The following is a 22564-nucleotide window of genomic DNA, read 5'->3' as shown; positions in this document are numbered from 1 at the left end:
TTTAAAATGAAGAGGGGCCCGCTGCCGAGAAACAGGAGAGCTCTGATCTCAAGCCTGTTCCATCTGAGGAATCTGCGACGGCTGTTAACTGCTGGGCCTCCTGCGTCGGCGCTGAAAACGATCTGGCAGGATAAAAAAGCCGGGCTGCGGCGCAGTGAGGACCAAGGAAGTAGAGTCAGTTAGGCTCAGACTTCATCTCAGGCGTGCGTTCTCTCACGGTGTTAAAAATGGCAATGCGTGGAGAGCTAAACTGTCTCAGTAAGGACCCATTGCCGACAACTGCCGTCATCCTCCTTGTGAGTTTTTGGGGGGTATTTGCAGCTTTTCAAGTGGCAAACCGACCATCTTCTCTACTCTCTGTCATTCTTCCAAAAACCCAAACTGGAGAATAACCTAAAATCTGCCAGAATATACACAGAGTTTTCTAATCTGTCCTACATCTCCCAAAATGCCTCATTGAAATGAAAACCTGTTTATAAGAAGAAAGAAAAAAAGAAAAAAAAAAAAAGAAATCCAAATGTTGGCAAAGGAAAGTGTGAGAAAAGGGAGGGAGAGAGGGAGGTGGTGAAGACAAGTTGTCTCTTAAAAAGTACGACTGTTATTCCCTATTCCTTCCTTCCTTCCTTCCTTTATCCTGTCCTGTGGGCATGTGGGCTAATTAGCATGACTCGTACATGCCTGCCATGGTATTACACAGGATTTATTACACACACTCTTTGTTGAGAATTCTGCCTGTGTGGGAAGCAGCTAAATTAAAAAAAAATAAAAGAAGAAGATGAAAGTCACAACTTTCAAAGTCTAACTTTTCCGGCTTTACTAGAAGCAAGCACCAGCTGTCCAAGTCAATGAAAATTAACCTTCCCCCCTACCCCTTGGATATCCAGTAAACTCAGATTTGATCCGGATGTTCTGATTTCCACGCAGCTAAAATGCAATCAAATGCTTGATTTTGGGGGATAGATTTGCTTAAATTGTATTAATTCACAAGGATAAACACAATTAGTAGAGCTCATTAGCTTGCAAAATGTAATTTATTTTCTTGAATATACCCATTTCCTTGGATGAAGAGCTCCATTAGCTTTATTATATTTGCAAAGCTTATATAAAAATCCAAACCATGGCAACAAAGAGAAAATTGTTACTACACAGTCACAGCAGTCACTTTTCCATGTTAAATAAGTTTGGCATTTATTTATATTTAAATGAGAATATCTACCACTATCAAGAGCAGGATATGGGGCAAGTACTTATACAGAATATAATTAAAACTAATTCAAGCAACAAATGTGGCCTGAAATTAAAATACCCCCCCAACTTCTTTAACGGAAAAAATGATTCAATGTTCTCCCTCAAAAACCCTGTTTATAATCGCTTAATTATCATAACCGGCAATAGTAAAGGGACTCCAGCCGTTTACAGTCTCATAAGATGGGTCTGCATTCAGGCACGTCTCGTTTGCTTAGTGCTGTGCTTTAATTTCGCTGTAATATAAAGGCTAGAGAGTGGAGAAAATGAATACATGGCAAAGTACCTGTCATTACTTGTATCATATCACCGAGATATTCTACATGCACAATATGAAAGCGGCCGGTGCAATTTTCATACTGTTATCATTTTTGATATTATACTGTCTAAGAGCAGTGACACACAAAAGAAATGCTTTTATCACTTTCAATGCGGGGATGATACTAATTACATCATCTGTCATCATTATACAGCTAAACAAAACTTTTCTTTCATAGAGAACTGCCATTTAGCAAATTAACGGGTAATGACCCATAATATACAGAAGATTGAAATTTGGGAATTACATTCACATTAGTTTGTTTTCTGCTTTCCCCTCAATTTTATTCCCTGATACATCACGAAAAGGAAGAGAGATGGAGAATTTCTCCAACTATCCAATTTGCCAATAGCCCTACCGTCCTTTTGGAAATTGGTGCAGGATCATCTCCGTCCATATCAATGCATAGTTTGGTTCTACTTAATGATACAGACTGTCTGCCAAGCCAGTAAAAGCCAGATGTTAGTACACTGATGCACAAAAAAATGGCCGCGGGGGCCAGATTTTCAAAATTCGACATGAAACAATGAGCCTACATTTGCTTGCAAATAACGGATAGATGCTTGGAAACCAGGTGCTGGAACATGTGTTGCCTCCTAAAGCCTGACCAGGTCACACAAGATGATGACACGTAGGAGGTTCCAACAAGGAACCCAGCAGCGGGGCCGATGCGTGAAAGGCCAGGTTGGGTAAAGACCCCTCCGAGGGCCCTCCTTCTGCCCGGACATCACTTCATGCCTGGTATAACGCTGCAAAGAGCTGTGTTGTGGGAAACATTCAAGTGCCACTATTGAAAGAGAGATGTGTAGGGAAGCGAGATCCGTAGGGATCACAAAAAGCACACACCATTGTGGACGAGCCCTCAGCCCAAACTCCCATGCTTCTGGCAAAGAAGAATAATGAGACTTAATTTTTCATCGTACCTGTGATTCTGTGCTCACAGATTCTGTGATTCTGTGATCTGATCGTGCTATGTTCCTTAACGTAGAAGCAGAAATAAAATGTAGGATGGCAGGTGGATAACAGTACAGATTTTAGGTCTGATGTTCTTACTACCAAGACAATGTAGCAAATCCATCTAAATCCAGAAAAGTACATTTTAGCCAGATCTTTGCTCAATCTGAATCTTCTGCCCAGATCAGTTGCTTCCTTTCATCATGCACCAAATACAATGTGAGAAAAACTAAAAGGGAAATTCCAGGGTGAATTAAGAATAAAAATAACAGCAAAGATTTGTGAATTTGCTATGAATTAGCCATGTCAGTGGAAGCTTCAGTCATCAGTAGGTGCTTCAGGTACCCAGGAAGAGCAATTCAGCATTTGGCCTTTAATTCCCATCGTCCACATCGGAAGAGTTCAGGACTCTTCTCTTGTCTGTAAAATGATTTCCTGACTTAAGTGAAAGTCTGAATTGAATGTATCTGTAAAGTAAGGAGGAGTTCTCAGTTTCAATTTACCATTGTTAAAGTGGATTAAAGGATTTTTTATTAGTAACACTTAGAGCTCACTTGTTCATGTACCTGGAGACTTCTACCAGAGGAAACCTTCCCCAGCAGACAGCCTGGCCAAATCAAAAGCTGAAAATGAGCGTGTGATGAGCACATTACACAGGCTGATGAGGACCGTGATGAGCTGGGAATTAGTGAGGAAACCTTTGAGAAAAGACCAAGCGCTGGTGGAAACAGCGTACACGGCACTCTCTTTTTCTGAGTCACCGCAGAACCAAAAAGCTCGAGTACCCTGCAGGACACCGCGCTACTGCAAGTCATGTCTCCTGAATGAGGTGTATCAGCCTCTCCCTTAACCTTAACCCTCTTACTAGGCCTTAATATATTAAACAGTGTAAGACAGCGTTGGAGATTATGTGAGATAACAGCATAAGTAGCAGTTTAACAAACCATGAATCAAAACTGTTGACAATCTATGCCCAAATTAGCTTTAGTTATGCTAATGAAAATGATGCCTGGTAAAACATTGGAAGTAGCTTTCCATGGGCAGCTGAGGAAAGCCAGCTTGATCACAAACAGGGAGAAGATGTGTTCACTTACCTCGCTTACATAGAACCGTAGAACAGAATCGTAGAATCGTCGTATTCTCATAGGCTCACAGGAGCCTGGTGCAGTCGCTGACACCCTGGTCCCTGATGCCCTTTAACACGTTTTGGGATAGCCAAGACCCCTACAAATAGCCAGCACCTATGGAAGAGCTGTGCCCTACCAGTACCAAGAGACCACCTAAGATGTACTACGGCCCTAGGATAAACGTGGCCTTAGCTGCCCATGTTTAAATGACTGAGTGACGTGCTTACTTTCAAAATTCATCTAAGTCAGGGAAGAAATCTTACTTAACAGGCTTGACTGCTTGTTAGGGTTCTTTAAAATAAGTCTTCAGTTTTCAATATAAATGATTCATCTTTCTCATTTACTAACCACATAGTAACAGTCAAAGATGTCATCATGCCTTTTCCTTATTACGATGTCTTTTTTTACATATTCTGTTGTGCATTTAAGATTTTAAGTAAAAGTCTCTTCATCTGTTTTTGGGAGGTAGGTTCAAGGTTCAAGGTAGGTTACTCGAAGTCTCTTGGTTCTGAGTTCACGGCTGACAGACAACTACCAGCCCAGCCAAACACCATCTAATTTTTCTTCCCTCCAAACTCGAAATATTAATTTCAGTGTCTTGGCATAGTTCCAGACTATGTAATTATAATATAGATCCAGACCGAGTAATTCTAAATTACATCCTTAAAGCCACCTCTCGTATTTCATTTGGATGCAATATGGCTACCCCATTTTCTGTCGCAAACACAGTGTGGTCCCACTCTACCCCAGGGTGGGCTACCCCCCGCTGCAGTGGGAAGCTATCTTAAAAACCCAACGTTGCTCTTAGTGAGTTCAAAGGGGTAGGAACCAGCCAACGTTACTAACTCGATAAATGCAAAAGGACTTTGTAGTTTTGAAATAGGCTCCTTCTCTCAGCTGTCTACTAAAACATATTTTGATATTTAGAATTCGTCTTCTAAATGTGTTAATGCATTATTTCCAGTATAAAAATAGCCCTTCTCTACTTTCTTTAAAACACAAGAAGAAGACTCAGCCTCGGGAAATACCAAATCTTACTGAAACACTGAATCTAGCACTCCAACATCCAAGAATTTGGAATACTAAAAGAATTTCTTGGCTTTAGTAAAATTCTTGATTGAGTTTATCCTTAAAGCCAAGAGGTGTTCTCAGCACCACTTTATCTCTATGAAAGTGAATTAAAGCTTCCCTGACTGATAACACCTAGATTCACTGCACATGGTTTGCCTATATGGCAGTTTTGAGAGAAAGAAAAAAAAAAAAAAGGAAAGTAATGATGGCTTATCCAAAGGCATAAGGGGCACTTCCAGGGAAGGGCTGTGCAACTCATTAAAGTTCTCACAGAAGAAAATCTTGTTGGTGTGGGACTTTAACAGACTGACTGCTCTTGCAGCGTACTCAGCTTCAACTCACAAGCAGATTTGACTGTCCTTGAATAGCTGATCCTTGCACAGGATGTCAAATTTGCTTTTACCATTCCAGCAAGTAAAATACATGAAGAACCGTGTTATTTGCGAGCTGAAGGAACACGAGCCCCTGTTCTTGCTGCGTTTATACAAATGAGAGATTCCTGTATTTCTTCAGAGTGCAAGTATTCTCTACATACTGATGGTTAAATATCTGCATCTGTCTAAACTTGAAATCACTTGACTGATTCCTGCTGGAGGTACCTGCTACCCATCTAGCAAAAGTGCCTCTGAAATGCTCCTGAAAGTGCTTTCTATTTAGATGCTCAATATGGCTTCCAAATCAGGGCTCTAACCATCCCACAGAAGTACAAAAAACCCCCCTGAAGATATGCACTGTTCATAAAACAGGACAGTTTGGCCATGACAAGAGTGTATCTAACAGACAAACCACGTAAACCCCAGCAAATGCAACCATCTAGAAAAATCACACCTGTAACAAAGTCTGCACAGCACTCAGGAAAAGGCAAAGAGCAGAATCTCCTATTTCCTAGGTTACTGGCAATAGGAATCTACTAGCACTGCTCCTCCATCTGTTTTCCACAGGATGGTAGTGTTTTGTGCAAAATGATCCTTGTTTTAAAGAACATCCACAGCTTGGGAATGCAAGGAACATTTCCCTCTTCATTCACAAGGAAAAGGTCACACAGATGAGGTGGGCTTGTTGTTGGAGTTGGATCCTCTATAAATCAGTCAGACTGAACAGGAGCATCAGCCCACATTTCTCTTAAGAACTCTTCCATTTTAGCCAATTTTGTCTTTTGCATCCCGTCTTCCTCATGCTCACCCAGATACTTCAGTGTGCAGAGTGATGGGCAAAAAGCATTTTGCCTTCCTCTGAAACATCAGAGGAATCATGAATAAAAACACAATGTTCTCTTTAATCCTACATTCTTGGGGTTTTTTTTGACGTTTCAATGCCAATGAGCATTGTGCAAAATGTAACGTGTGAAGTCTTTAGGCAAACCTTCCAAGCTGTTTTAGCTCCTTGGAAAGTATTACACAGTCATACTGTGCAAACTTGACTAAGCATCTTGGCACCTTGTCTAGTCAAATGCTTCCGACTTAACTGTTGGTACACGTAGGTGTAGGTATATATTACTGTCTCTGCTCCAGGTCAAATACTTACCTTGAACCTCCTAATTTCATCAGCAGCCCAAGGATTCCTCCAATACAGTAGTAAGCATGTACAACACTACATGCTGTCATTTTCTGAATTTAATATGAAAAAAACTTCATGCCGCTTTTACTTGCACATCATGATGGTGGAAGTTTTGTCTACGAGTAATCATTCCTGCAAGCTTATGTACCTCCTTCCAAGTGATGATTTCGATTTCATCACCTTATGATACTTTCCAGAATATCAAGTCTGGGAATCTAATGCAGTGATTTGTAAATATTGAGATGTAACTGTATACAAATACCTTGCTACCCTCTCTTGGTACACCTAGAAACGTGAATATATGCATAACACAAAAACAGACTGAATGCAAGAAGCTCAACCATCCTACTGTGTGGACAGAACTTAGTAGCGTATCTTTGTGACAGTGTACAGGAACGCAACATACAGAAACACGTATGTCCATGGCTGGGAAGAATTTTCTTGCATGCACCATTCAAATTGGTGCCCAAATTATCTCCTACTTGAACAATGAAAGAAAAGCTAAAGAAAAGAAAGCATTACTACAAATTCTCGTGAACTCACAAAACGCAAATCATTCCTCTCCTCATAGTATGCATTCTGTGAACACAGAAGACAACTGAAACAAGCAGATCTGAGGGATGTTACAAAAAACCTAGTTTCCTGATGGTTATTCTTGCTTGTCCTTCAGCCAAAGTTCTTGTATCTTTAGTCTTACAAAGTATTCACATCAGTTATTTAAAGACAGTTAATTTTTAAAAAAATTTATATCCGTAAAAGCACTTTGAAGATGGAAGGTGTTATGTAATCCCATGTTATCAGCACATTTATGGAGCCGCTGTACCCCCATCTCAGAGCTAAATTACTTCCCAGATGTAAGGCAAACAAGCGATCGCTCAGACTGGTCTCCTGTTCTTTATGGCTTCCGTCCTCAGTACTCATTCACCAACAGGCAGCTGGTTCCATTTTCTTGGTTTAGAGGTTCTGACACCAGTAAAAACAAAACAAAAAAACTTTTAATCTTCCAGCAATGAAATACGCTGCAGAGTTAAATAAATGAGACCTGTTGGAGCACCCTTCTTTTCTACAGGCCTTTTCTCAGCAAAAGCATGGTTGTTTGGGAAGATCCCTATAAAATGCAGGGGGGGGCTGGCTTAGCATTTAAATCCATGTGATAGTTTCTTTATCAAGAAATCTCCAGAGATCACAGAATAGCCCATCTTGAGAACGTTTAAGTGCACACACCAGTGCGCAGTCTGACTCCTGATGGACCCAGCCTGTTCAGTTTGGACTGAGCGTGAAGTCCCCATTCTCTGCCTTCTCTCTGTAGTAGTTATAACTTGACTGCCCATTTTTTAAGTCATGACAGCAAAAGAAGTGGAATTATCCTGCTGTGAGGAGGAAGAAATCTTAGTTGGAAATTCAAGGAAAGGCCAAACTTGTGGAGGGAATTGAACGTTCACAAGAGATCGCTCTAAGGCGGCCCCAGGCATATGAGGGAACAGGTATGTTTCCCGTTGCATCCAAAGGGTTGGATACAGACAAGGGTTGCATCCAAATATGTGTCAGGAGTTGAACGATACAGAGGACCAAAGGAAGACAAGGTCAGAGAAATCAGAAATTAAACATAACGAGTTTTGAAAGGAGAACAGAGAATGCAAGTGTCTTGGACAATCAATAACTTTCAGAACATCCAAATGCATTTCCAGCTCTCTGCAAGGGATTTTTTGGACAGCATTTGGATGGATGGATAGGCTGCCTGCCTGGAAATTCGGGCTGTTTTTATAAAGAGTTGCCATTTATGCGTTCTGTGCCAAAAAGGGAGCCTAGACTGTGGTTATCATCCAGCTCCTGAGAAATTTTGTACTCTGTGAGTACAGTGTTGTGTCAACAGGAGAGAAAATAGTAATTCAACAGAACTCTGCTGCCTCTCAGACTTATTTTGAATGTATTTAGTGGCCACTGTCATGGACAAAACCGTACTTGTTAAGAAAACAGCTTCTAAGCAAACCGTGTTCTTAGACTTCCAGGTGGCAAGAAACTCAAGACGTCTTCAAGTGTATCACTGTCTAATTACCTAAGTGTATCTGCAAGCGATGACATAATATCACATAACAGAGTAAAATCAAAGTTCTTCAGCTCTGTACTTTCAAGAACAGATGAACGACAGTTGCAAATCTGCTGCTTATTTAAAAAAAAAAGCACAGGTATTTAAAAATGCTGCATGGAGTAGGCGACTTTTAAGAGCAGTTTCAGGGAGTTTTAACACACCTTAGCAACCCCACACTTTTTTTTTACAATAACCCTCATAAAATATTGGTATTGGTGAGAGGCTCCTGCTCCAGCTGAAACTTGGAAATCTCAAGTCACTCACATACTGGGAGCTGTCAATCAAAAGAGAATTCGATGACCTTCTTTATGCTGTACGTTTAGCAAGGCAATGTTCCAGGACTATTACAAGTCCTCTTCGACGACCCAGTGCACTAAATCACTGTCTGTCATGACCTGACCAATAGTGGCATTAAAAGACAGGGCAGGAATTACTGAAAATACTCCACCTGCAACACAAAAAGGTGAAACGTATTTCAGTCTCGCTCAAGTGCTGGCTTAGATACCCTCATCAACTTTGCAATTCCATTAAGATTATTCTAATGTCAGAAGACTGCAATTAATCTTGGAAAAGATTTGATTTTAGAGGACCTGTTCAAGCAGTTTGCTTCAAGTTCATTACTGTGCACGTATGTGCTAAAACATGAGCCAGCAGTGTGCCCTTGCTGATGAAGGCTAATGGTATCCTCGGCTGTATTAGCCAAAGTATTGCCAGCAGGTCCAGGGAGGTGATCTTTCTCCTCTACTCAGCGCTGGTGAGGCCCCACATGGAGTGCTGTGTCCAGTTCTGAGCTCCTCAGTACAAGTGAGACATGGGCACACTGGAGAGTCCAGCAAAGGACCACGAAGATGATGATGGGACTGGAGCATCCATCCTATGAGGAAAAGCTGATAGAGCTGGGACTCTTCAGCTTGGAGAAGAGAAGGCCCAGAGCGATCTCACCAATGTATATAAATACTTGAAGGGAGGGTTCAAAGAGCACAGAGTCAGGCTCTTTTCAGTGGTGCCCAGCGACAGGATGGGAGGCAATGGGCACAAACTGAAACACAGGAGGTTCCCTCTGAACATCAGAAAACACTTTCTTACTCTGAGGGAGGGTAACTTGCCCAGGGAGCTTGTGGAGTCTCTATCCTTGGAGATATTCAGAAGTCACCTGGACACAGGCCTGGACAAAAAGCTCCAGGTGGCCCTGCTTGAGCAGGGGGGCAGGACCAGTCAACCTCCAGAGGTCCCAACCTCCACCATTCTCTGACTCTGTGAAGTCTTATGTATCATTACCAAGTTGAGCTTACAAACGACCACTAGTCATCTGTATCTTGGTACCATATAGGGCACCCCAGAAAATCAAGACTACCTTAAGGAAAACACAGTAAGGAGCGTGTAAAATGCTAACCTAACTCTCCTACAAGAAACAGGAGATGGAACGCATAATTTTTCTATTGTAGACTTCCTTCCCCACAACTATATGCATACATATTCATATATATATGTGTATACGTGTATACACACATACTAAAATTTTATGTATTCTTTTATATCTGTGATTTCGTATAATCTATCTACCTACCTATATGTATGGAAATAAAAATAAGGGAGATTTTCCTAAAGTGACATAGGCCATGTATTCTGGTGCAAGGCAGAGAACTAAAACCAGGCTTTCTAGAGCCTTCATCACACAATATCCTTTAAGTAATGTTATTAGAATTCCAAATGCTGGTTTGCACTTTGAATTTAAACACCTCCCAGCCCCCCAGCATTCACGTCTAGAACTCGGTACACTCACAGAATTGCAGGACAAGCTGAAATCCCTTTGAAAATTCAACCTTTTGTGAAGAAAAAGTTGATGGTTATTGACAAAATGTTGTGGTCTGCCTTGTTACTATTCATGATTAAGGAAAGTAAATATTGTCTGAGGTCTAATGAGAATTCCAATGCAATAAAGTCAAGTGTGAAAGGTGCAATCAATAAGTGATGATGCAACAGTATTCGTTTGTAGTTTTGTTATTGTTTAGTTCATGTTATTTGGTGATGCTTGAAAATGAAGTGTTAAGAAATTAGTGTTACAAGGATTAACATTCAGATTTTATTTCTGATATTGTTATGTTTCTACAGTCATTACATTCTGAACACTAATTAGCATCTGATTTCTTTTCCCACTAGTTAAGGACTGCAAACCAAGGAATTAAAGAACAAAAATACTATGGAAACAAACATCAGTGTTATCCATGAAAATCCACAAAGTAAAAGCCATGATGTCCACGGCTAATTTTACACTGCATGAGAAAGTACTGCAATGAAGAACTGTATTTTCCTCATTTTTTGTGTTAGCGACTATGCTTCAAAGTGTATCAAGTTTGTGAAGAAAGTGTCTTTTCACATATATAACACATCTCAGAGTCCAAGCTGGAACGTTTATGTCCTACATATGGCAAGGCTATCCACCAAAGGTTCAATTTTGGATTTACTACAAGTCTTGGATATAAAGAATCATACTGCCCTGCAAAAAAGTCAAGGACTAAATCTCAGTTACTCAGTTATTTCTGCGAGGAAACCAATCTCTTCCAGCCACTCATCAGACTGATTAATTTCTCTCCGTTTGGGCTCAACTGGATTGGCAGGCACACAGACATTGGTCTCTGACACGGTGCCATGGCATGGGATACCGGCACCTTGTGTCAGAAACTGAAGGGATGATTTCCTACCCCTCTCTCTTCTCGGCAGGCATGTTGTGCAAGCGACAACTTGTGCTGGCACATCATGTAGCCTGAATATACCGAAATTATGTTTGAATATTACTTGCAACTCTGCATTTTTTGCAGAAGCCACATAAGAACGTGGCTGTGCAAGCTTCAGTGGACCTTCACTGAATACGTTCACAATGAACGTCTTCATGATTCTGAATATTCTGCTTTATTAATTCCCCTGGCACTCAATCTTTAGAATACAGAGCAAGACTTAGGACATGGATAGAAAACAAGGGCTGGTTCTGTTCTAAAATATCAGGTTACATGTCTGTGTTAAGGTGACATGGCTTTTGAAGTCAGCTAGGAGTATTTGGCATAAATCGTATCCACAGGGCAATTACAGGCCAAACCAGACACCTCTTACAACTGATGTTGATCGTGTATGGTGAAAGATCCCATGCATTTCATAAGGCAGCTCTACCGTTCTTCACACATTGCTAAAAGCAATAATTACTTTGAAACATTATTTATGTCTCTCATAATGTAACTGCTTTATAAATTCACTGAGTAAATGGATCATGTAGCTGAACTTAACATTCCTATTTAACATATTACAAAAGCACTAAAAAATCCCTTCACAGAATATAACCCACCCAGACCAAGAAGATTCTCTAGGCCATGCAAAAATTATTTTCTTACAAGTAGTTTCAATGGAATTAGGTGGGAATTAGCTGTGACACTGCAAAGAGAATGACGTATCTGTTTTATATCGTGATTCTTGTTATCAAAATTTATTTTTTGCAGAGCCATAGAAATGACTCGACTCTTTCAGTCATCTGAGTGAGATCTCTTGACCTATTGCAAATGAGATGGCATACTAGCAGTGCCTTTAACTTTTGGCAACTTATTTGCTTACTTTTGTTTAGAAACAGCTATGTAAGAAACCTAGTTCTGCATGAATACAGTGTAACGTGGCCCCAACACGTACACAGCTAAATGGAAGATAATTATGGGAAATAAAACATGACGTTTCAAATCAGCTCCCTAATAAAATCTAAAAATATAAGAAAACCTATCATATTAACCAGCAAGAACTGCTCTTTCACTTAAGGGATAGTTGAGTAATTATTCAAACCCGTACAAGACTGGATTGTCAAGTGAAATAATAATACAGAGTCTCTCAGGATAATGAGATAGATCTTAAGGCCATTAGCAGCGACTCTTATTATAATACTGGCCAAGGTTCCCCAAGAAAGAGAGAGAGTATTTAAATGAAGTTTGTAGAGAACTAGCTCAAACTTGTATATTTGAAAAGCTCAGAACTGTCTCATAGTTTCCATTCTTTCTCAGAGAGAAAGGTGCTCATCCTGTAAGACTCTGAAACCAGTCAGGCTTTAGAGACTGAAATCCCCAAGGGCAGAAATTAAAACAAAAACCAATTTTAAAATCGAGCCACATCATTGAAATCCATACGTTTTATATCAAGAACCTTCTCCTGGCAAGGTTTTAAGGTCTGGTTAGAAACCTAGTTGTCTTCTCTTTCCTGACTCCTTCTCTCTCATTCTAGACAACCAAACGCAACATACATCTGCTCTGACTTAAGGTTCGACAAGAAGAATTTTAGCTTTAGACATAAGGGCTTTTAAGACTGGAAATGGAGGAAGAGATGACTTTATAGAATAGGTCCTGCTTATGAGACATTTGTATATGCATGCTTCATTATCTTATGTTTGTTTGATTGCAACCACACAGGAACAGGAATAACTCAATAGCTGATGGTCACAGAGAAGCTGGCTAATCCCTGGGAAAACAGTTGCCTAGCCTGCAGTTTATAAGTATGGCTAATGTGTCAGCAGTTGTCATGGATTAGAAATACTGCTTGTTTTAATATTCTCCTTACGAGCCTCTCCTAGCTGCAAACGTTTCCAAATACCAGACCTGAGCTACCTCTGGCATGCCTGGCATACTCTAGTGAGGAACTCTCCTCCTCCCCTTAATGAACGCCTCCTCGGCTGACTGCGCTCAGCGGCGCTCGGACAATTAGACTAGACTAGGGTTTACAGCAGTTTAAGCAAGAATGCTGACTAAGACTCTGCAAATCAAATATTAAAAGACCGATTAAATATTTTACGACCTTTTTACTTAGGCTCTGATTTGAAGTTTACTTCATCTGCTAGCCAGAGATATGCTGAAGGTTAATTGATGGAGGAAGAGTAAATAACAGCTGATGCTGCTGGCCCCAAGTATGCAAGGCATTTAAGAGTATTCCTAACCTCAAGTGTGCAGTCACTGACGTGCTCATTTGTCTCACCAGGTTAGTGTCACCGGGGCTCAGATATCTGATCAAATTACCGCTGCGAAAGTGGTTTAAGCTTATGTGTTTTTCCTTGTATTGTATATTTGCACATGTCTCCAATGACACCAAGTAATCCTTTAAATTGTGTTAATTTGATCATGTATCCGAGTATCCAGCGCAGTAAATTGGGATAGGTGGCTATGAAAAGTGGAGATGATGCCTTCTAGAAGACAAATAGCTTCCATGGAGAAGAGAGACATCCAGCAGAACCACTACAGCTCAGTCTACCAGGATTAGAGTATAAATCTCTCCCCTTTCTCCTTCTACAAAATCAAGGGTTTGTAACTTATAAACCTGACCTGACAAATTGCTTTTGTGGATTTTGATTATTTTTTTTTAAAGGGAAGAAATTACCAAAACTCTCATAAAGCAATTGTTGGTCAATTTTTGGCTAGCTGACTAGTCTGGTCTCACTTAAAGCCCATTTATAACTCAAAGAAAAATTCAGAAGCTCACCATCCAGCAAGTGTTCTCGTCGTATTTGGGGCTGGGAGTTGAAAATTTAGAAGCAGTCCAAATATTTAGCTTTTGAAAAGTACTGCTGAGCTTGTGTCTGAACTCCTTTTCAAGAGACGTTTGGTAAGGATTTGCACATACCAAAGTACAATTTACGTAATGAGCAGGAAGAGTTATTGGGCTAATCATTTTTAATAGAGACTCCTTGCCTTTAATACAGAGCTACACAATAGAACTTAATAGCTTGTGGCAAGTAAATAATTTACCACATGGGTTGTGCCTGAATACAAATGTATACATAAAATATCACAGACTTAATGAAGCCTTTGGGGTGTTTTTTTTTTTTAAAATCAATTTAATTGATTTTGCTGATAGGTCCGCATTTATATTTTTTGTAAGCTACATTTCGCTTTACCTGGGCATGTGTCACAGTCATGATTCTTAAGGGAGGCAGGGAAAACTCTGCAAATGAAATTAGAAACTACGTACACAGAGCGTAGGTATTTTTGAAGCGTCTAGGGTAAGACCCTCGGAGATAACACTCCAACGTGACCCAACGGTGTGGCTCATTTACAAGCTACTGATCAGAAAAGGTCAGCCTCTCAGGAACGCTCACGACTATTCTGGGTGTTTTGCAGCATTTGAGCCCAATGAAGCCGGTAATGAAGAGTTTTCCCCTTAACGCTGAACGTTGTGGGCTGTTCAGCCTCAGTCAGCAGCGTTCCTTGCATTTGGCTCGGGCTCCTACTGAGAGGGGGGAGAAGACAATGGTTGAGGAAGACGGGTCATGTTGTGACTAAGGCACAACCGAAGCCAGAAGGAAAGGGGTCGGATGGAAACATGGGTGTGTGTTTCAAAGGGAGAGGCACGGAATGATGGCTGCTTTACCATCGGGAGCACTGGCTTATCTCACAGGCCCGAAAGCCATTTTTCACTACAAAATACGCCCACAGCTCATCCTCCCTCTTTCTAACGCCCTGCTTTTTGTTGTCATTCACTCATAAAAGCTATGCATTAAAGGAAAGCGCGGAGACAGACACCGGAGCTGGGCCGGTGGGCCCGAAGAGAGCGGTGGGGAGGCGCCGGGGTCCCGCCGCCCTCCTCGGCCCCGCCGCCCGCCCGCGCGCCCCGCGGGGCCGTCCCGTCCCGCCTTACCTTTGGGGTGCCAGGGGTCGGTGAACTCGTACTTCCCCACGCCGATGGTCCGCAGCATCTGCACCCCGTTGGTGTTGTCCGGGCCCCCCGCTGCGTTGGGGGGCAGCGGGGCGGCCGCCTGCCCGTTGGTGGCAGGCGCGCTGCTGGGCAGGGCGGCCGAGGGCAGGGCCGGCGGCGGCGGCGGCAGCATGGGGCAGGCCAGGTGGCCGTTGCCCACCGGCCCGGGGCCTGGGTGGGCCACTGGGCCCACGCCGCTCATGGAGGACATGCTGAGGGGTTGACTGTTGGTGTACAGGGGCTGGCTCTGGAGGTTGACCACCATGTTGCTGAGGGGCTGGGAGGGCTGCGGCTGGAGCTGGTAGTGGGCCGGCATCAGCGGGAGCTGGGGGGTGACGTGCGGAGGGAGGGAAGGCGTGACGCCGATGACGGGGGCCTGGACGTTGGCGGCCGGGCTGAAGGTGGGCGGCTGCGTCATCCCGTAGGAGTGCGTGATCAGGGCGGGCTGGCTGCCGGCCGCCACCGTGGTGACCCAGGGCGCTGCACCTGCGGCACGAAGGAAGGCCAGCAATGGCGGTGGGCTCGCCATGGGGGAGACCAGAGCAAAACCGAACACCCCCGGCCTTCCCCCTCCTGCGCCCGCGGCCGCTGCCGAATCGCGCCGACGAGCCCTTCTCCCTCACGCTATCTAAAGCAGTTCAGGGTCTGGAACCGTTCCCAACGAGTAAGTGCATAAAATTGCAACAGCGATGTGAGTGCAATTGTTAAAATACTCATCAGGTGACATGCAGCATGTTTGCGGTTTTATGTATTTTGCGCTTTATGCAGCTTAAGCGCACGCTTCCAAGAAAATTAACCTCTTTCCCCACCGTGCTTTCATGGCTTCCTGACAAATACTCTGTGTGTATAATAATGGTGCTCCAGCCACTACAAAGAGATTGTAATTAGGCGTCTGGCATAGTAGCACAATGTATGATATGTGTCTGGAAGCTGGAAATCATTTCAGGTAGTTCTGGACATAAAAGAGGTCTTAAAGTATTACAGAGTGCCTTTTCCTCTAGTGAAGGCAGAGAAGGAGAAAAAAACCAACCCACTCTAATGAACTTGCAGGCATCTTAATACATTTATATTAGCCCCAGCACAGAAGAAACTGAAGGGGTCTTTACAATGAGAGAAAAACCCTGCTAAAGAATAAAGAAAGGGCTCACAATGAAGTCTAATTTACGGAGGTAAATGGAGATAGTGCATCGAATTTGCTTTGAACGACTTTCCCTTGTAGAATTACAAATAAGATCAGAAACATACCTGGGTTTTCATTCTCCCTCATCTGTTTAGATGGAGGCTCATCAGTGTCCCAGGGCGTGGACTGATTGATGGGTGTCTGTCCCCACCTGACGCTCGTTGCAAGTCCTTGAGGCTGATTTTCAGTCTTGGAAATGCAAGGTGTCTACCAGAGAGAGAGAAAAATACAGAATAAAAATGTTTAGACTATTGGGAATGATTATTGTTCCTCATAGCTAGTAGCTTGCTTGTTTCTTTGTTACAGTCCAAGAGGATCCTAAAATCTTTAAGTATCATTCTCCTCCAGGCTTGCACGACATGTCTGTATAGAAAATACAACAGATTTGAAAAAAAAAAACCAAACTTGTGGAAATTTAACAGATCCGCCTTTAATAAAAAAATCCACAACAAACTAGCATTTTGAGAAATAAGTTGCTTCTTTTATCTTGAAAATAAAATAAAACCAAACCAGATATGGTAATATCCATTCAGTCACAGCTTACGTAAAATGGGACAATCTTCTGTTTGCTCGAACTCTTCCAAAAATAGTGAGTTTTGTTTAGCAGAAGGAAAAACAAGAGAGACTTATTTACAACCGCAGGACAAATTACTGTAGAACAGTAAAGCGAAGTCTTAGTATTTACTGTCTGTCAAGCCTTAAAATTTAATGCCAACAAAAAAAAGCAGCATTAAAGTCATTGGTTGCTGAAGTGGGTATGTTGGCAGTTCTTCAGAGATGTTAAAATAACTGTAAAGTAGGGGAAGGATCGGGGCTGAATAATCATCAAAGGGGATATGATCTGAAAGAGATTTCTTGATAAAGAAACTATCACATGGATTTAAATGCTAAGCCAGCACCCCCCTGCATTTTATGGGGATCTTCCCAAACAACCATGCCTTTGCTGAGAAAAGGCCTGTAGAAAAGAAGGGTGCTCCAACAGGTCTCATTTATTTAACTCTGCAGTGTATTTCATTGCTGGAAGATTAAAAGTTTTTTTGTTTTGTTTTTACTGGTGTCAGAACCTCTAAACCAAGAAAATGGAACCAGCTGCCTGTTGCTGAATGAGTACTGAGGACGGAAGCCATAAAGAACAGGAGACCAGTCTGAGCGATCGCTTGTTTGCCTTACATCTGGGAAGTAATTTAGCTCTGAGATGGGGGTACAGCGGCTCCATAAACGCCCTGGGTCACGTAGTACCAACGAAATCTCTGTCAACACCAGCAGCTTTTTTCCCCATCACCAGTACCTCAGTCAAGCCATGAAAAGAAATCATTAGCAGACCCATTTATTCCCTCTGCAAATACATGCACACCTTTCCCAAGCCCGTCAGTCGTCCCTCGTGTATTTAAATCCACTGGCGGTGCCTGCTTCCTCCTGCCCTCCCTTCTCCCCCCCAGCATCCCTGCTAGCTTTCTGCCCTGCTTCAACACCCCCCCCGCACTTCATCCAAGTGCCTCGGACATCTCCTATCACCTACTCCCTTTTCCATCTGAGCTTTATCCTCCTTGGGCTCTGGATTTCAGGAGTCCTGAGTGCAGACTTTGATGGAGGACAGAGGTTTTGCTGCGCTGCTCTCTTTGCTCCCAGAAGCCACAATGGGAATATTTCCCCCCCCTAGAAATCGCTATACTTCATTAAATGCAGGTGTTCACAGGGAAATGTGATTCTTAATGTCTTTTTTTCTATGGAATCTTGAAGTCAGAATTTTCAGCTTGTGTCCAAATTATTATCTTTTTTCAAAAGCATCAATTTATTATTTTCCACGGAGTTTGGTTTTGTTTGGTTTGGTGGTTTTTTGTGGTGTTTTTTTTGGTGGTGTTTGGTTTTGTTTGTTTGTTTTTTGTTTTTTTTCGTAATTTAACTTCTCCAGATTTTTTTCTATTCTGCTGGCACCAAGGACAACAATATCCAGGTTTTAGATTCACATTTCCTTCTGCCCCCACCATTTCAGCTACTCCTACAACTTCTGCAATTGAAATAAAAATGAGCTTCAGGAAAGGCAAAAAGAGAGGACATCATGCAGACAAGCAAGAGCCGTAAGATTCATTCTGTTGTATTCATGGCAAAAAAAAAGGGCAGGAGGGGAAGAAATAAATCTCAGTTTTGAAATGCCTTCTATTTATAAATTGTCCTGAGAAAGGCTTAATGTGAATACCTTTAGCTTTTACATCGTACAAGGTCATTGACACAGGAGGATATAACGCTGTTGGTGGTTTACCAGTTCATGTTAGCAGTATCCCTTTGGCTTTAGCTAAACTGTTTAACAGTGGCCAAAGCACTCTGCAGTAGAAGAAGAAAGAAGAAAAAAAAAGCACCACCAGCATTCTCTGCCTATAAATCAGCTAAGATACTTCCCCCAGAAACACTACCACTTATTCCAAAGCAAAGCTTCAAGAAACACTAATTGCAATGTAGAGAACCGGGCATTTTTATGAATCATCGAAGACAGACAGGAGGATTCACAACTCAAATCATGCCCCGCACGTTCTGCGTGTGGCATCTGCGTGTTGCATTTCTTTGTTGTGTGTACTGAGTCTTATAAGTGGGTTTGAAATACATACTTCTCATTATTCTGTGGCACTGTCGAGATGTGCAGCGTCTTGTGTAACTTTGTTACATCCCCAAGCTGCTTTAAAACAGTGTCTATCTAAAATAAGAAAAAAATATTCCTGTACCTTAAATAATACAGAACCACAAGCATGCTATAATTTTCAAAGAACCCATATGCTCTGTACGGAATGGGTAAGAAAGGGAATATGTGACACAGCTCTCCTAAGCCCTACAAAAATCCCGTTGCCTATTTTGCAACGGAAAGCCTGCTTTCCAAAAAAAAACTAGAGCACCAGATCAGACACATTTGAAACTGGTGGAGGGAACAACCAAATCTAGATCTAAATTCCGTACTTTGAGCATTAATAAAGAGGAAGGAGGTTCGCAGGTTTGCTGTCAATAAACACTTCTCTGCTTCCACAAAATGCTATTTTTTTCCGAATTTTTTCCCACTAGATATGCTCACAAATCCCTCTTCTTAGATGCTCAGTGGATTTAAATGCACAAGTCCAGCACATTCTTTCAAATGTATCCTGAGCTTGTATTTGTTTGATTGGGGGATTAGTTGGTACGAAATCCCTGCACACGTTCATGGAACACCGTTTAGACAATAATGGCGGTGGAAACAGAACAACAGCTTACTAAACTTCTTTTTTTTTATATATATACGCTTCTGGTCTCTGATCTAATTTCTGAATTATTTTTTTTAATACATGAAGGCTTACATTACAAGTGTTACATGTCTCTGATCCAATTGCAGCAATTACCGATTTGCGTATCTGGAAAGCAAAATTAATTCCAACATTATCAAACAAAGGAACTTTCCATCCATGCGCTCAGGCACATGACAGCACTCTATTTGATGCTTTTAATGTACAACACAAATGACCAAAAAATGGCCTGTATTATGCTACTTGTGCAGGGGGAAGAGATGTGTTCCATTAGTGATCCACAGACTTCACAGAAACTAATTGTACTATGTTAGACTTTTATCTTTAGCTTTCATGTCAGATGCTTGTTTGAATTAAACACGAAACACATGAAAAAAGGAAATGCATTACAAAATCTACTGGGTATACGTTTTAAAATACTGCCAAATGTCTATTTACATGAAAAGACAAGAAGGTTTCTAAAAGGTCTGTTGAAGCCTGGCTAGTTAACAGCAGCACTGGCCATTTAATTGCCTGAATTTCATGGCAGACTAAAAAGATTATTGAAGCAATCATCAGCACCTTTGTAGCACCCCTAAAATGTTCAATCTGTGCTCTTTGTCATGGATAGAGTACCCCAAATCCAAATGTTTTTTTTCCTCTTTTGTTTGAAAAAACCATTAAGAACAAATAAAATTTTCAGCTGAAGCTGCATTTCACCTCACGCCTGCCACTTTGAACTCCAGCAGTGAGCAATCTCCCAGCTTTAAGGAAATTAACGGCAATACAGATGTACAGGCAGAATGGAGCAAGATGGAACAATTTCAGAATTACACGAGACTAACACAGACAAGTTGCCAGGTTGTCGATTTTTTGTAGCTCAAATAGTCATAAACCATGGCCCATAGGCAACAGTAATTGGTGTACAGCTGGTCCACTGAACCTTATTAAATTAAAACATTAAAAACCTTCAGATTCATGGGGCTTTTCAGAATATCCACAAGAAAGTTCGCGAGTTCACAGCAATCAGCTGGTGTTAAAGATTGGGAATTAGTGATTTGGTCTACACTGCATGAGTTTACATGGTAACTATTTGGTGTTCAGGAGTCACAGCTACAACTAAGTCTGACTTTGAGTCCAAAGTTTTACAAATCTTTGATGAAATAAGACGTAACCTTTTAGCAAGACCTTTCTACATCAATGGAAACATTGCACGACTACCAGCATTACAGAGTATGTTAGCAGAACTAAAAAAAACCCAACCCAACAACAACAAAAATCCAACAACAAAAATTCCAATACGATTTTCCCCGGGCTCACCACCACCAAACGCTTCCTGGGAGGTCCCTATAAACACATTTGAGCAATTTCCCCAAAGGCTTGTAAAACGGCCGACATACATCCTGCTACGGCTCAGAGTGCTAAGACCTATTCAAACAGTTTCATGAGCAAGAAAGAGCTAATCTGGATAGAGGGATCCTATTTGCGGTTCCCAGCGACCAAAATTATTTTACTACGGCCTTCATTTAAAGTGATGGATGAGAAGTAGCGATTCTCTGTTCCAATTATCCAAAAGAGATTGGGAATGGCAGCTTAATACTAAGATAATGTATCCAATATGCAACCCACTCTGTTTTCTCTCCCCATTGAAAATAAAAAGGCTAAGACACACACATGCATAGAAGCAAACATTCCCTCCCACGGATTCAGGTTTTATGGCCTGTCATGGGTAAAAGCAACTTCAATTTAATGAGGGAATTCCTTTTAAAGCTGTTAGCTATGCCTCGCTCTAACAAGTAATGACTGGTGGCCCTGGTTGGGTTTTAAGCCTGAACGTGTCTGGTGCTCTAAAAAGCTCAGTGGTCTCTGCACCAAAGAGTTTGGGGTCTAATTTGTAGTTCACGCTGGTAAATATTGCATGAAACAGGTATTATTATTTGTGTGCATGAAGCATGTGTGCAAAATCTGAACCATACAGGGACAGATCTTCAGCTGGGGTAAATTCCTACACCGTGTTGGACAGGATCCCAAGCATATTTCCGAGTCTAGTCCCGTGGCCAAAGAAGCTCTTAAGGATGTGTGCAGAGCTTTTAAAGATGCAATGACGACAGCAATATTTCCTTAGCACCAGCTGTTGGGCTGGGCTAGAGAAATGAAACCGTTGTTTTAAGAGAGGGCTGTACTGTAATGTATGAAAAACCTAAGAGATACGGACAGGCCAGCATGCAAGAGGAACAGAACGAGCTGTCCTGCAGTAAAACCTCATTCAAGAACTTGCTCATGGGTGGAGAGAAGAACTCATCTACCTTACAGTTCCCATCACCAGGCAATTCTGCGATGACACAGCGTTGTTTTTCTCTTTCCAAAGCTAACGTGGGAGCAGCGAGAAAGAGAATAATACAGTTAACTCACAGGAAAAATGTTGCTACTCTGCATAAAAGACAAAAGAAGTCAGTTCCTTCTTGTGTGGAGAGAATAATTCAATACTGGCATCTTAAACACCATCCACCGACGAGCCACCAGCCAGTTTGAGCTCCGGAGCACTGAGGTATAGCCTCCGGGTGAGACATATGGCTTAGCAGCGGGGTACAGTCTGCATCCATTCACGTTTTTCAGAGGATTTAAAGACGCCCCCCCACCTTGAGATTAATGTCGCAGGCTTGGAGAAATCCATGAGTGCAGGGGGGCCCACGTCCCAGACAGGCACAGCCCCACGGCCGTTACCCAGCCCTGCTCCCGGCGCCGTGCACAGTGGAGCTTCTTGCCACCCAGTCTGTGAGCTGCTAAGAAGGCAGATGTATAAACATGTCCAGCTTCTTCCCCCCACCAGCATCAACCCCATCTTTCCTGAAGAGAGCCTCTTTGCCATCTCATCCACATCTGTGCCTCGGTTACCCTCCCAAATACAGTCAGCCAAATTCCCATGCTCTGACGATGCAATGGAAGAAAACTCCATACTGGGAATGGGTCAACTGCTACTGTCTCATTAACAGGCTCATCTAAGGCTCCCTACCCACACTGGCTGCAGGTCTGGGGAGGTAAGAGGAGGGATGAGGTTATGGAAAAGGGGGA

At 42.1% G+C, this 22564-nt stretch overlaps 1 protein-coding gene across 3 annotated transcripts in view; it reads right to left on the bottom strand.

Moving 5' to 3' along the window:
- KLHL29 (kelch like family member 29) overlaps window positions 1–22564 on the bottom strand; it is a 402404-nt gene that overhangs the window by 123732 nt on the left and 256108 nt on the right. For all 3 annotated transcript variants that reach the window (XM_063330556.1, XM_063330557.1, XM_063330558.1), the window contains 2 exons: window positions 16316–16457; window positions 15014–15556 (listed from right to left, as the gene is read on the bottom strand). In XM_063330556.1, coding sequence (XP_063186626.1) covers window positions 15014–15556; window positions 16316–16457 — 685 coding nt within the window. The remainder of the gene's footprint in view (window positions 1–15013; window positions 15557–16315; window positions 16458–22564) is intronic.

Source organism: Chroicocephalus ridibundus, chromosome 3 (assembly GCF_963924245.1).
Source record: "Chroicocephalus ridibundus chromosome 3, bChrRid1.1, whole genome shotgun sequence".
Lineage (NCBI taxonomy): Eukaryota > Metazoa > Chordata > Aves > Charadriiformes > Laridae > Chroicocephalus > Chroicocephalus ridibundus.
Note: the sequence above shows the minus strand (reverse complement) of the source record. Positions and strands in the feature narration are given on the sequence as shown.